At 43.0% G+C, this 13,342-nt stretch overlaps 3 protein-coding genes across 3 annotated transcripts; 1 reads left to right on the forward strand and 2 right to left on the reverse strand.

The window, feature by feature from the left end:
* Window positions 1-3,718: 3,718 nt before the first annotated feature.
* On the reverse strand, window positions 3,719-6,075 carry LOC112278444 (uncharacterized). The gene is made up of 2 exons (XM_024511960.3): window positions 4,375-6,075; window positions 3,719-4,055 (listed from the first exon to the last, which is right to left on the reverse strand). Exons 1-2 carry the CDS (start codon window positions 6,073-6,075, stop codon window positions 3,930-3,932), a joined length of 1,827 nt encoding a protein of 608 aa, XP_024367728.1. The 3' UTR covers window positions 3,719-3,929.
* A 1,044-nt stretch (window positions 6,076-7,119) lies between these two features.
* Window positions 7,120-8,583, forward strand: LOC112278446 (uncharacterized). Its single transcript, XM_090247538.1, has 2 exons — window positions 7,120-7,351; window positions 7,532-8,583. Exons 1-2 carry the CDS (start codon window positions 7,305-7,307, stop codon window positions 7,809-7,811), a joined length of 327 nt encoding a protein of 108 aa, XP_090103664.1. The 5' UTR covers window positions 7,120-7,304; the 3' UTR covers window positions 7,812-8,583.
* A 1,280-nt stretch (window positions 8,584-9,863) lies between these two features.
* LOC112278445 (uncharacterized) lies at window positions 9,864-11,992 on the reverse strand. The gene is made up of 2 exons (XM_090247642.1): window positions 10,617-11,992; window positions 9,864-10,108 (listed from the first exon to the last, which is right to left on the reverse strand). Exon 1 carries the CDS (start codon window positions 11,968-11,970, stop codon window positions 10,696-10,698), a length of 1,275 nt encoding a protein of 424 aa, XP_090103768.1. The 5' UTR covers window positions 11,971-11,992; the 3' UTR covers window positions 9,864-10,108; window positions 10,617-10,695.
* Window positions 11,993-13,342: the final 1,350 nt, after the last annotated feature.

Genomic DNA, 13,342 nt, shown 5'->3' on the forward strand with positions numbered 1-13,342 from the left:
CATGTAACTACAAGATCCTTGAAATAGGATGGATCCTCTCTAAATTAATGAAAGACCATAGTTTTGACAAACAATGGACTAATAAACATATTTTCTGTACCAAAGATGGTCATTTTATTAAATGGGAGCTTAACCTCTTGGTGTTGAAAGCTAGTTTGGTGTTTGTTCTATTGGAATTCTGGTGTGAACTTTTTCTTTCTTTCTGCTGCAATGTTTTTCATTGTGCCATTTTGAAAAATAAAAATAAACTATTACCTTCACTACAGGCAACATATTATGCTAAGCTTGGACCAATATATCAAGGTATTTCATGAATCCTACAGGTCCGTTTGTCACCTTGCAGCATCCACATCACTCGAGGATGCATGTAAACTTCAATTTTTCAATTGATTTATAGCTACTTCACATAGATGCATGCATGGAGATTGTGCAACTGCCTTAGAAGAACCAAAATTCTTGTTCTTTAGCATTTCATAGTAATGACAAATGAATATGTAGAATAGTCAAATATCACTTACTACCTCCGTCAAGGAATAAGTGACCCATGTAGTGTAATTGATGTGACTGGGAAGAAGTGTCCATCTCATAAAGTAGTACATTTACCTCTAAAATTTACCAACATAGTTCAAACTTTGAACCTTCATAACTTTTGCATATGTTATCTAAATAATGCATTCTTTGATGTGGTGGAATCTCCTTTCACATGACTACAAGAAAGTTATAAAATATTCTTCAAATCTCTATTATTAATATCAAATTGGTGCTCCAAAGTTTATTGTTCAAAAACTCAATGTTTATAGATTAGACTTGGAAAGATTATTCAATTGGATCCAACTTTATAAAGTTTCTGTAAGTTGTAATTTGTAGCTTCATGGGTTTTATTTTATAATAAGTAGTTTTATTTCTTTAATCTAATAAAAATAAAAAGGTGGTCACTTATTACTAGACAAAGGTAGTATTAAAATCAATTACAAACTAAAGCACCACTTTCAAGCACTCAAATATGAAGAATTATGAATCAATATATGTTTTTATAATTAATTGTATGTCCTTTCGTGACTACATTGTAATATGCTTGATTGATGCATTTGTGTCATGACCTGCATGTAGAAACTCACATGCAATTTTTAGCCAATTGTATAGACAATACCATCAAGAATCCACAATATTAGAAGAGTCTCTAATTAGTTCATAAAGATAATAAATAAATGCTATCTACAAATGCATTCTGAATTCAATGTTAAATTAGAGGTAATTCAATTAATATACCAATTTTCTCCATTCATGTCATGTTAGAGTAGTTTAGAGAATAAGAATTTGGGTTCTTTGAAGGCAGCCAAGTAGTGTCCATATATGCATCTATAAAAAAAACATCTTTAAATCAATTGAAAAATTGAAGCTTATAAACATATTCAAACCAATTGGATGTTGCAAGATGGATAAAGAATTCTAAGATTTATAAATATTAACCTTGGATTTATAAACAAGATATTCATGAATCCTAGGCATAGCATGATATGGAAGCAAGGGGGCATCGCATGGAAATGCAATGCCTCTCATATATCCTTTTGAGCATCTCCAATGGAACTCTCAGAATACCTCTCAAACTTGGAAATAGATGAAAACTTGAAAAATGAAGAAGAAGCCCTCCAAACAAAGAGCAAGTCTTCAAGGCTTGTAGACTCTTCTTATTTTTGCACTGGACCAAATTAAGTAAACCCTATCATGTGGATTTTTGTCTTGTGCTAACTTCAGCCATGTTTGTCTTGTGGTAATACATGGTGATACAAAAGGTGGCTTATGAGAGGTATAGAAGGCATGAAAGGAATTTGCCATTGAAGAAGTGCTTCTTTGAATTTCTCTTCAAAAATAAAGATGAGGGAAATTAACAATCACCATTGGGAATGCTCTTATGGGTGTCCAGTACATGGAGACTACACCACACCATCATGTCTTTGCCAATGATGGGGGTATTGCTCTCAAAATCCAATAGTAGTTTACATTGAAATAGTGTTGACCCATCACTAGTCTTTACCTTCGTTCTACACCGGCCACAATTCTCTACCACCACCGCCCAGTTTGTTGGGCTCTGCCCCCCAGGCAGGGTCATTCCATCAAGGTGCAAAATCGACATTAGCTCCAAACTCATATAACTAATTATTTTATAACCAGTCGCAAATAAGTCTGTAAGTACTGCATTATCACCTGCAAGCTCATCTCTGGAATGCTGGCTCCAACGAATTCGTCTTGATGGGTTGAGCTTGAGACTCCCTTCCATTCTTCTTCGGTAGCGGAGGAGCAGCGCTTGCCTCTCTATCTGAGCGCAAGGAGTGCGTCGATCTAGTCTCGTTGTCTTCGATTCCTTGGTGATCCTCCTCTGGCAACTATTGCTCGGAACAGGAGTTGTAGCGGATCAAGCAATCTCCGTGTGTGTTTGGATTGTACATCTAGCTTCGGGTCCCTTGAAACATGTAGAGCTCTAGTAGGAGCTTACGACAATGTGTGGATAGATAGCTTGTGCATCAAGCAAAGGCCTGAAGATGAACCGGATAAGGATGCACAAATCAGAAACATGCATAAGATGTTTGGAGCCGCAGAATATGTTGTCGTAGTGTTGACTGGAGACTATCGTGCGCAGTTGACTGCCCTGCGTCGTCTCACTCAGTTGCTTATTCACTTGAGGACATTGGGCCAGGAATGTACGTCATCCCGTAATTGTCCATTCGTTGAAACTATGGAGGGGATAAAGGATGCGGCACGTACTGTGAGCAAAATGCCATGGTTTAAGCGGGTGTCGACGTTGCAAGAGGCCATATTACCGTTATTTTTAACTTTAGGGTTTGAAGGTGAGACAATGGAGATTGACGTGACAATTACGCATCCCTGCACTTCATCTGTTATGGACACCCTACGACTGTGCAAGAATGTTGGCAACATTGTGGATTCTATGAGGCCTGTTAATGTGCAATGGTATAATAACATGAAGGGAAGATATCAGATAAAAACCCTGGATTACACTGCAGATACGGTTTTTAAGCAGTTGGGACGTAACAAACGTAATTGCAAATACATGAACGATCGAGTTTATGGTGTGTGCGCTCTCTTGGGTATAGAGATGGCTCATGTGGGTTACAAAAGAAAATTCAAAGATGTGTTCCTGGAGGCCGTGAAGGACCTTGTGAAGCGTGGAATCTGTGTCCTCCCGCTGAGGCCTCAATTGGTCCATGGACAGACTTGGCTCCCAAGCTTGGAGCATATAGATCGTAAAGATGCATGGAAGACCGTTAAATCTAGTTGTGTGCTGAATGAAGAACAAGATTCATACCACAATATGCTGTGCAAGGGAGATCGTGTATTTGCAAAGGGTAGATTGATCCAGATACAGAATCCTTATAATCTCCGCACAAGCATGACGGCCATTAAGAAGACGTTGCAAGCTTTTGTGAAGGCTGTGCTTTGGGGAAAGAATTTTGATGCTGGCACCATTCAAGACCCTGTTTTGCTTTCAATCACCTGCGTGGTGCTATGGATGTACAGAAACCGCGGAAATGATATGCAGCCACTACGATGAATGTAGAATCCTTGATACTTTCGGTGTACAATCATATGCAAATGAAGGAGCCTTTCAGAATTGTGACTGCACCAGAAGGCACTGAATCGTTCCCTGTCAAAGGCAGTTGCAAGATCTTGGAGGAGTTTGTCCTTGTTGCACCAAATATTAAATGGTACATGAACACACAACCTTTTACTGTATGGCAGATGGTAACACACATACTACAATGTAGTATCTTAGTGTCAGAAGACAACAGTGCATATGGGGCACTGCCATTGCGTGACCGTGATGCAATATTAGTGTACAAAAAGAAATTCGGCCTTGTCCTGAACAGCATGCCTTCTTCAGTACAGACCTGTAATATTTATGGTCTCTTCTACAAGCTTACTTTGGGCGTCAAAGTGTGTGAGATTAGTTGCAATATCCTAGTACCAAATGATGATGGCATCTGGGACAACCATGGAGACGCCTTGTGCTGGTATATTGCCAGGGTGTGGAATATCTGCAAGAGGAGGATATGTGTTGGTACAATTCGCTAGTGGATACTTCGTTGAGGTTCCATCACATATTGCGTGCACCAAATTTAGAGGAATATCGTACAAATGGCTAGAACTTAGCATAGAAATTAAACAAACTTTATAAGATTGTTGTAATGCATGTACTACTTTGCTTCAAATTTGCAAACAACGGAGAGCACAGTACAAGGTTCCCAAATCTGGACATTCTTGTAAAGCATTATCATGAGTGGCTGACTAAATGAACGTCACTCTTGAGTATGAGCCAACAACACATGTATCTAGTTCTAACATTAGTGTGCCTACCTTACGCACATACTTGCAGTCAGCTTCTGTTTGTAGGTCAAGCGGCAGACACTGCACTTGCTCAGCGACCACCGTGATGACATACCCGCACTTCTTGTCATCTTCTGGTTGAATGCGGGTCTTTCCAGTTATGATCCCAAACATTGTGCAGGGCATTTTCACCACATCGTAAGTGATGGCCCCAAAGTAGTCGCCTGTGCAAGATTTTACATGAATAAGCTGCTGCAATCTGTCAGGTACAAGTTCGTATTGCGGTCCGTAGTCTGCCAAGATATCCACCTCTGTTTCATTGGAATACCCGATGTACATGAGGGACGGGGCACTGGCTGATAGGCCCTTTTCTGTTACACTCACGTGTCTCAGGAGTGTGAGATCATCTAGCAGCTGTCCAGCTACATAAAAGTCCATCTCATTGCTAATCAGAGGAAACCAGCACAGGCCCTTGAAGTTATTGCTCCTTGGATCGATGTTGATCAGTTTCGCTGCAGTGGTGGCAGGAAGTGAATATACAAATCTCTGAACAGCTATCTCTAGGGATTCGTCTGGCAAGCTAGAAATGTCACTGATGCCGAATAGCCCGTATATGCAGTTGAGCTTATCATTTATCAATTTACATTTCCTGTTCCCTATCTCAGAGAATACACCCGTCACCTCCCATCCACGCCCTTGCTCCATGCATGTTAGCTGGTAATGCACAAGGAGGAGTGCGTGCACAATGCATGTCATCTCAATATTCGTCAGGTCGTAGCATGCATCTCTCTGCAATATACATATCTGCATCAAGTGACCATACAAAGATGCTGCATTCTCTGACACTAAAAATGTGCCATGATGTTGTTCAATTGCATAAAAGCATCTGCTGCTAAGCATGTGCTCTTGGTAAGTCCATGCTCGACTAAACCATTTAGGCATGCTCCCCGTCTTTACATCTGCAATTATGTGTTGTTCCGTTCCCATAAGAACAAAGCAGAGGTTACAATTTGAATAATAAAGACCCATGCGCCCTAATTCTGATGTCAACACTCCCCAGTTATATTGTGGTATGCACAAGGCATCTATCCAAGCGTATCGTTCAGTACATGTGCGTAGTAGCAGACCTAGGAACTTCATGTAACCTGATATGTCACATGTTCTAGAAAGCGACGATATTAAGCCAGGATGTTCTTCAAGCACCGTGGACGACGGTGCTTTGTGCAAGGCCCTGCTTTCTGCACATCTCTCTGCATCAATGCGAAATTGCTCTCCCCACGGTTCCCAACAATAAGAGACAGCAATGTAAGCTTTGTCTGTTATTCTAACTATTTCAATTAACCCCTTCGCACAACTCGACCATATATCCACCACAAAAGTCGGCGTACCACATTCTACATTGCGGTTTAAATCTGTGTTCGCAGTCTCTACATGTATATTGTTGCGATATTCACCGATTACAGGTATTTGAAGCAGCTGCACACAATACGTTCTCATAGTACATTGGTCATCCCCCTCCAATTCATCAATGTCAAAAGGTACGTCCAGTCGTGTACTTTCAACAGTATTGTGCAGCTCGCTATCAACAGCAATGTAACTGCTGATGTAATTGCTGCAATCTGATGTACGCTTGCGATATCTGTGCACCTCCATAATGCACCTTTTCAACTGTGATGGCTCGGGCACGAAATTATGCACTCGCTTCCGATGCACAGACTCGCACCCAAACATCCCGGGCAGATCCTAAACACCCTCCGCAAATCTAGAGATGCCGGCCCCCGTGTGAACGACTCAATCTTCCAACTGCATGGAGCGCCACAATTTCCAGCCTTCCGAACAAACAATGCTTCTCGCTCCGCAAAGTGGGGAAACTACCTGAGAGAGAGAGGGACGGAGAACTTCCGCTACAACCTAGCCACCACCTCGCAACCTAATTCTCGATGTCCCCACAGCAATCCCTGGGGCCCTGGTCAGACAAATTCACAACATGCTGCGACGCACAATCATACTCCCCTCGACAGCTAATCCTCTCAGGGAACACGGATGGCGACTTGCTTCGCCTCTCGTGGCCCGCCGACGGACCAACCGGACATCATGGCCAACAATTGAAGCCTGAAGTCAGATTTACCAGCAATTCGCTCTACAGCGCTCGCTCAGACTTGATCCCACTCAAATACTAGCCTGTCAGTTGCCCTGTTGTGCGCACGGCGTCTGAAAGATCCTAGAAGAATTAAAACCAAGGATCTTCGAAGCTTTACGCACAAGTCAAACAACTACAACAACTTCGCTTCAGAGAAAAAGTTGCCAGGGGACGGTCGCCAAAGAGAGCTCAAGGGCATGAGATCAACGCAAACTCTACAAGATCGAGATGCAAGCGCTGATTCCTCCGCTGCCGAAGAACGAAAGGGCTCAATGACTGGAGGGAGCCTCTCAAGGTCAAATCATCACGACCAAGCTGGGAAGAGCCAAAAAGGCAAAGATAAGGTTGCAAGCTACACAGTACCTGGGGTATCGAGGACATTTCAAACCCAAAATTCCCGTCAACTGAATAGCCCACTAAGTTTTTAGGGCTTTAGGGTTTAGGCGGAAAAGGGAACAGGGTAATCGGGGATGTGCGGAGCTAGGGAACGAGGCGGAGGGGCTGCCTACAGGGCGAGCTGCCCCGACAGATTGCTCGCTGACTGGATATACCGGGACCCATCAGCGATCACGACACCTTCGATCTACGGTGGCGGTGAGGCATCTCAGAGTGTTCGGTGAGTGCGAGTTTTTCCGTTGCCGATTTGTTTGCATGTGGCAGCATTTGAGGGAGCATTGTTCTGTGTAGTTTGTAGTTCATCTCGATCGGTGCAAAGATTTCTTCAGGTTTGTGACTTGTTTTGAATTATGTTCACTAGCCCGTCCATGTCTCCATTGGAAGTCCTCTTGGTCGTTGATATATTCAGAACGAGAATGATGGTATGATTTACATCGTACGGCTTCTTGCGACGTTCATTCAGCAGAGAAAGTAAGTTGTCATACTGACGAACTTAGTCCCCTTGGAAAATTCCAGTAAAATTTCCATACAATGTGATCTGTGAAAGGGTACTTGTCATACTGGATTCAGTCCCGTTAGGAAATCGCCAAACTGATATTACAAATTATTACTCTGAAATTATAAATTACATGCAATGTGGGCTTTTGCAAGTGGCAAATGGCAAGGGATTTCGTCTTCAATAGGACGACAGCACTGCGGCCCCGTCGATGAGAACACAGCAGTTCGAGGTTTTGCCACCTTGTTTGCAGGGAGATACGAAGCATCACGTGATTGGGACGCTGGCTGTGCTTCCTGCTGTGCATCTGCCGCTGATCTTCGCGGTTTTGTGAGTGGCGGATGTTTTGGAGCTCCGAGAGCGTTGATCTGCATTCTTGTGAGGCTCATTCGGAGTAGTGCGCAGACACAGCCGGTATCTTTCGTCGACACATAAGCGTAGGTATTCCGTCTGGCGTCTTGAAAAATGTTATCGCCCGGTATGTGACAGTTTGATTCCGGGGAGAGGGTTGAGCTTTGAGAAAAGCGACTAGGAGGAGAGTTTAGAAGCGGATGTGTTCTTTTCATCGCCTGCTCACCTTCTGTAATTCCTTAGCTGCTTTGCAGCAAGAGGAGCAGGGAGAGACTCGTCGGAGTGACAAGAGTCTGACCTTGTCTTCACATCACGAATTTGTCACAAGAGAGTGAATGCCAAAAGATTCAGCGTGCGATTCGTTAGCCATCGCTCTGTGCGCTGCGGGAGGTGGCAGGAAACTGATAGGTCCTGGTTGAAGAGTCTGTTGATCGTCTTTATGGTCGAGGGAAAATCAGAGCCTGTGTTTTTAATCATCACAGGGTCAGATTCGGGCACTGGATCATTGAACTTTCTTGCACGACCTAGGAAGAGGGGAATTGTATAGACTGATCATAGCGTACTGCTGAAGTTAAAATCCCTTGCCTGGGAGCGATTGAGGTAGCAATTCAGTAGCAATGTCATCTCCTTTTTGACAAAGATCAAGTGTTCCAAGGCCACCACCAATACGTCCTCATGTGTTAGTGGCTATCTCAAAACAGAAGAGAGTAATCTTCCCCAAAATCCATTAGGTCACTTGTGATACATGTGTTACAAAAACCTTAATAAAAAAAAGAGGATAAATTTGTATCTTGCTGCAATTGTAATCACCAATTGCCTTTGCAATAAAGAGTGGTGTGTACAATTTTGTATTGAATGCCTTGTTATTGATTATGCTTTAATATTATTTATTTATTATTGATAAGAGTACTCAAATTGCTTTTTCAAATGAAAAATGACCATTGCATTATTTTCACTTCCAAGTGCAATTTTCATATTCATACATTGATATTTAATCTTAAAATATATTCTTTTTCTTACAATGAAATTCTATTCCATTAGCTGAAATAAAAGGGAAGAAAATAAATAAATAGAATGAAACCTAACCATAACATGTATACACTCTCAAACTCTGTATGGCAGCACTTGGAGGACGAAGAAGAAAAAGGTTGGAACAGGAAGGTGTGAAAAAGAAGAAGAGGTTTGAGGGAGCCAGCTAGGCGGGGGGAGGAGCTAGCTGGACGGAGGATGTATTAGGGGCGGAGTCTGGGCAGGGAGCAGAGTGGGGGCCCAGTGGGAAGCTACCTAGCCTCGCCCGGCTCGGCGAACTCCCACATCCGTGTGAGAGATAGTGCCGAAAACGGCCCATTAGGGCCATCACCTTTCTTCTTGATACATTTATTGGCCAAAAAACCACTTCAATCATCCGCCTTCACTGCACATGCTACAAAAGAATCGAGTTCGCCTCTGTCAGACGGGCTCCTAATGATCATCCTCGAGTTCTGAAGTTCTCCAATGCAACATTAGAAATACAGGAACCCTAAATAAGCTTGGTCATAGGAGTAAGGTATTAATATGTATGCAAGCATGCACTTGGATACAGAATTCAGTGAACACACAAAGATTGTAACATAACTAGAACACTAAACTTGAAGTCCTACTTCTTCAAATCTCTCATATGCCTCACGCTTGCTTGTTACGGCAGCATTACCTCCCGAACTCAGCACCACTACAGACTGAATCATTGAAAATGCGTACTCAGTGAAACGTAAATTACGATCATTCACAACCTAAAAATACAGCGCCATGAGATGAGGTCCTTCGCACCTTAGCGCAAACAGAAGCACACTTCTTTCCGTACTCAAGTAGTCATTTCCGCAGAAGGTCAAATCTTAGTAAAGTTTAGAGCAAGAAGTCAATATAATCCTTGCAAAGACTAATCCTTACATCTACTTGCTTGACACCCCGATTTTCCTCCCGCTTGGCAGCATTGGAGAGAGAGATAGCGTAGCACATTACACCCCATTACTGGGCTCTTACTTACTGTGCTTGGTTTATTCTCATCTTGCAAGTTCATGTCAGCTCAAAAATAACAACACAAAGCATCACGACACAACCTGATTCTACCAGTTTGAGTGATACTTGTCAGGTAGGGTGGGTGGGTACAAGCATGATCAAGTCATGTTTTATATGCTTCTGAGCAAGTGATAGAATAGAAAAACGCAGTTATATGACATAGCTGATTGGTATTGCCTGAAACAAAGATCTGCTCTATACATATCTGTTGTTACACAAAGTAACCAGTAGTGCTAGTTCTTGATACCCTCGAAATAAGGGTAGATGAAGAGCATTGTGTATGTCGTGATCCATTGTATTCATATTCCTGAGGAGGCGTGCCTCATCTGCACCCATGTTACCACAACAGACAAAAGTCAGTTATGCAACGTACGCAAGGTGTCTACAGCACCGCCATATCGTCCAAAAGCGGCAACCTAGGACCTGATCCACCCTTGCGTGACGTTCACTTGGATGTCGGATGCTCTTATCCTTCACACTGTTCCTGTCTACAGCCGTCCTTGACACTCTTGCTGCTCCTGTCTGCAGCAATCGACTATCTCCTGTGTATGCAGCCCAATGCCAGTGAACTTGCCCAGAGGAAAGTAATGAGCTCAGTTACTCTGCATATATGGCCAGAACTTGGCTACCAGTCTGGTAATCACCATCAGGAGTGTGAATGTTTAATTGCAGGGAAACACCTAGTGACTCCCATCTCATTTTAAGCAAGGATCACAATGGGTTTGATTAGTGAATAGAGATATCTTGTGAAGGACCAGCCTAATCTATGCCCATACACCCAAACAAACTATTAGTTAGTTCAAGTGTGCACAACAAGTGTCTACTGGGGTTTACCTGAACGAGTCGATCCCTAGGGTTTAATCTCGGCTCAGTCTCATGTACAGGCACAGGCAAGCCAACCCTCTCAGCTAGCTCAGTTCAACTGAACGAGTTGATCCCCAGGGTTGGCTTGCCTGTGCCTGTACATGAGGCTTGCCACCTCTCTTGCCGTGCTAGAATATATCAGTAATCCTCCTACTTTGTGCAACAGTTCTTCAGTCCCAGTGCACAGCAGGACACCTACATCGTATGCAGATGGCTGCCCCTCCCTCTCCACGAGGTCCTCTATAACAGGCAAACCTACAAGGGATTGGTTCGCAATGGCGGCCTGCCAGTTTTCCAGATTACTGCTACCAACTATGTCGGCAATATCGAGGGCTCCCCCATTGTAGCCATTCACCCAACAACATTCAGTACCCCAGACTTCTCCGGACTTGTTTGTATTCACTGCACACAACACCTCAACAGTGACCACATTGTCAGGTGGATCTACAGGAGGCACAAAGGACAACGTTATGGTCCACCATGAAACATCGAATTCGTGTTCCAAACGCTGCTCTTGCAACTCCAAAAGCATCTCCGACTGTATTTGCCCAGCATCCTTTTCCTCAACCTTGTTTATGATCACTGAGAAAGGATTCTGCGCTTTGCCAGTGACTCTGTTAGTCTCGACATCATAGGCCCACTCGCCTATGGGTGATTCTAAAGTCTGACTCATCCATCCTGTTCCAGGACGACATAAATCCGGCATCCAAGATGACCCCGGCATGCTCGGATACATGTCGATACAGTTTTTGACAATAAGAGCATGTCTCATTTTGGGCGGGGCAACACCACAGAGCCACTTTATTTGGTCATACAATGATAAACCAGAGCGCAGTGTCGTGGTAACCCCAATGCCCAGCATTCCAAGCACTGCCAACACTCGATCTTCTGGATAAGAGCAGCTCCTCTTACACACTTCCTCGAGGACCTCGATCACTTCAAGCGACCGCTCAGCCCGACGGCACAATCCGAAATTGTAAGCAGCTTCTAGGGATTCGAAGGCAATCGAGGCGTCCTTCACATCTGTCGTGCATGTGATGAGCACAGCCCACCTAGATATAAGAAGGACCTGCTGCCAACTGTACAAGTGACTCTGAAAGTGCATCTGTTGCATGCATAGGTCCCTCTCATCCACATTGTAGTACGCGGAACGCTGCACTGAGCAGCAGCAACATGGAAGGCGAGCGCACAGCTGCTCGTATAATTTGGCTCGTTTAGGAACGTTAGAAGTCACTTGGTGAATATCTCCGGTACTATGAACCTGCTGAATCAGCGAAGTTGTTAATAAGTGATGGATGGTATCATCCTGTTTCAGACTTGCCATCACTTCTGTCACTACTCTTGCGAGAATGCTGGTGACAAGGGCCGCTATGAAGTAAACCTTATGGCAAGCGAGTCCCTCCTGCAAAGTCCACATACGACTGAACCATGTTGCCACAGTCCTTGGCCACTCCCCAAGGTTGGTCTGCTTGCCGAACCCATTTAGGCACACAATTTTGCAATAAGAATTCTTGTAATAGGAGTACATCCGCCCGATCTCCCCAAGGTTGGTCTGCTTGCCGAACCCATTTAGGCACACAATTTTGCAATAAGAATTCTTGTAATAGGAGTACATCCGCCCGATCTCGAAGGCCATGCTTTCAGCATTGCACTGGTCGAGACAAATGGAATCGACCCACATGTAGAGCACTCCCAAGGACATTGTACATTGTACCAACTGAGTCATAGCTTAGAGAATGCTCCCTCCGCAACCCTCAGAAATTCTTGTGCAAGTAGCTTTCTCCATCGCTGCCAGAACCATCATCATTCCTACACAACACCTTAGTTTCCCCGACTAGATCTGTTAGTGTTAATGTAAAAGTAGAATAAGTTACCTTATAGAGGATATTAACTTAAGTAAGTTGCTAGTGGTCAAAGATTTGACTCTTGGTATATAAAAAGGGTATCGAATGGATATAGGACGAAGTCATGGACTAAGAGTCAAAGTCAAAAGGATAAAGTATTAACAAGGGAATATCCAAAGACTACGTATGAGTCATTAGTGTATGTTATAGGATATCCTTGAAGCTCATGAGATGCCAAATGGATCCTAGGGCCATGTGTGTAAAAGTCAAAGAGTGGAAGTTGTCTTTTAGGGTAGCAACCACTACCTATAAGTAATAGATATTAGAAGTGAGAGATATCTTACTTCATACTCTCTTTGTGTACAACCTTGCTGATGTTAAGTGTTGTGTCTTCAAAGTGCTTGTTCTTCAATATGTTATGGGCCCATTCACCATTACTTGTGAATTTTGAAGTACTTTGAAGTCTTTCTTGTTGTAAGGAATAGATCTTATGGTTGTTGCTGAAGTTTAAGTTTGCTCTCTTCTAATCCTTCTTATGCATCTAATTGTTGATGTAGTTTTTGCTCTTACTTGTTGTTGAGTGCATTGATAGTCTTGGTTGTTGTTAGACTCCAAATAATGATGTTTTAGAACTTTAGTATTGTATTTCTTTGTTGAGTTTCATCATTGGTGCTCTAACTTTGTGCTTTCATATACTTAACTTCGTAAGAGATTCTCCTATTGTTATAAGAAGTGTTTTGTGTAGTTAGAAGTATTTTGTGAAAAAAAAAAAGGATGATTGAAGAGTGGCAAAGCTTATGCAAGAGATTTAGATAGAGTATAAGACTTGTAAGAAGTCTTATATGTGAATTT

Source organism: Physcomitrium patens, chromosome 25 (genome assembly GCF_059467195.1).
Source record: "Physcomitrium patens ecotype Gransden chromosome 25, ASM5946719v1, whole genome shotgun sequence".
Classification (NCBI taxonomy): Eukaryota; Viridiplantae; Streptophyta; class Bryopsida; order Funariales; family Funariaceae; genus Physcomitrium; species Physcomitrium patens.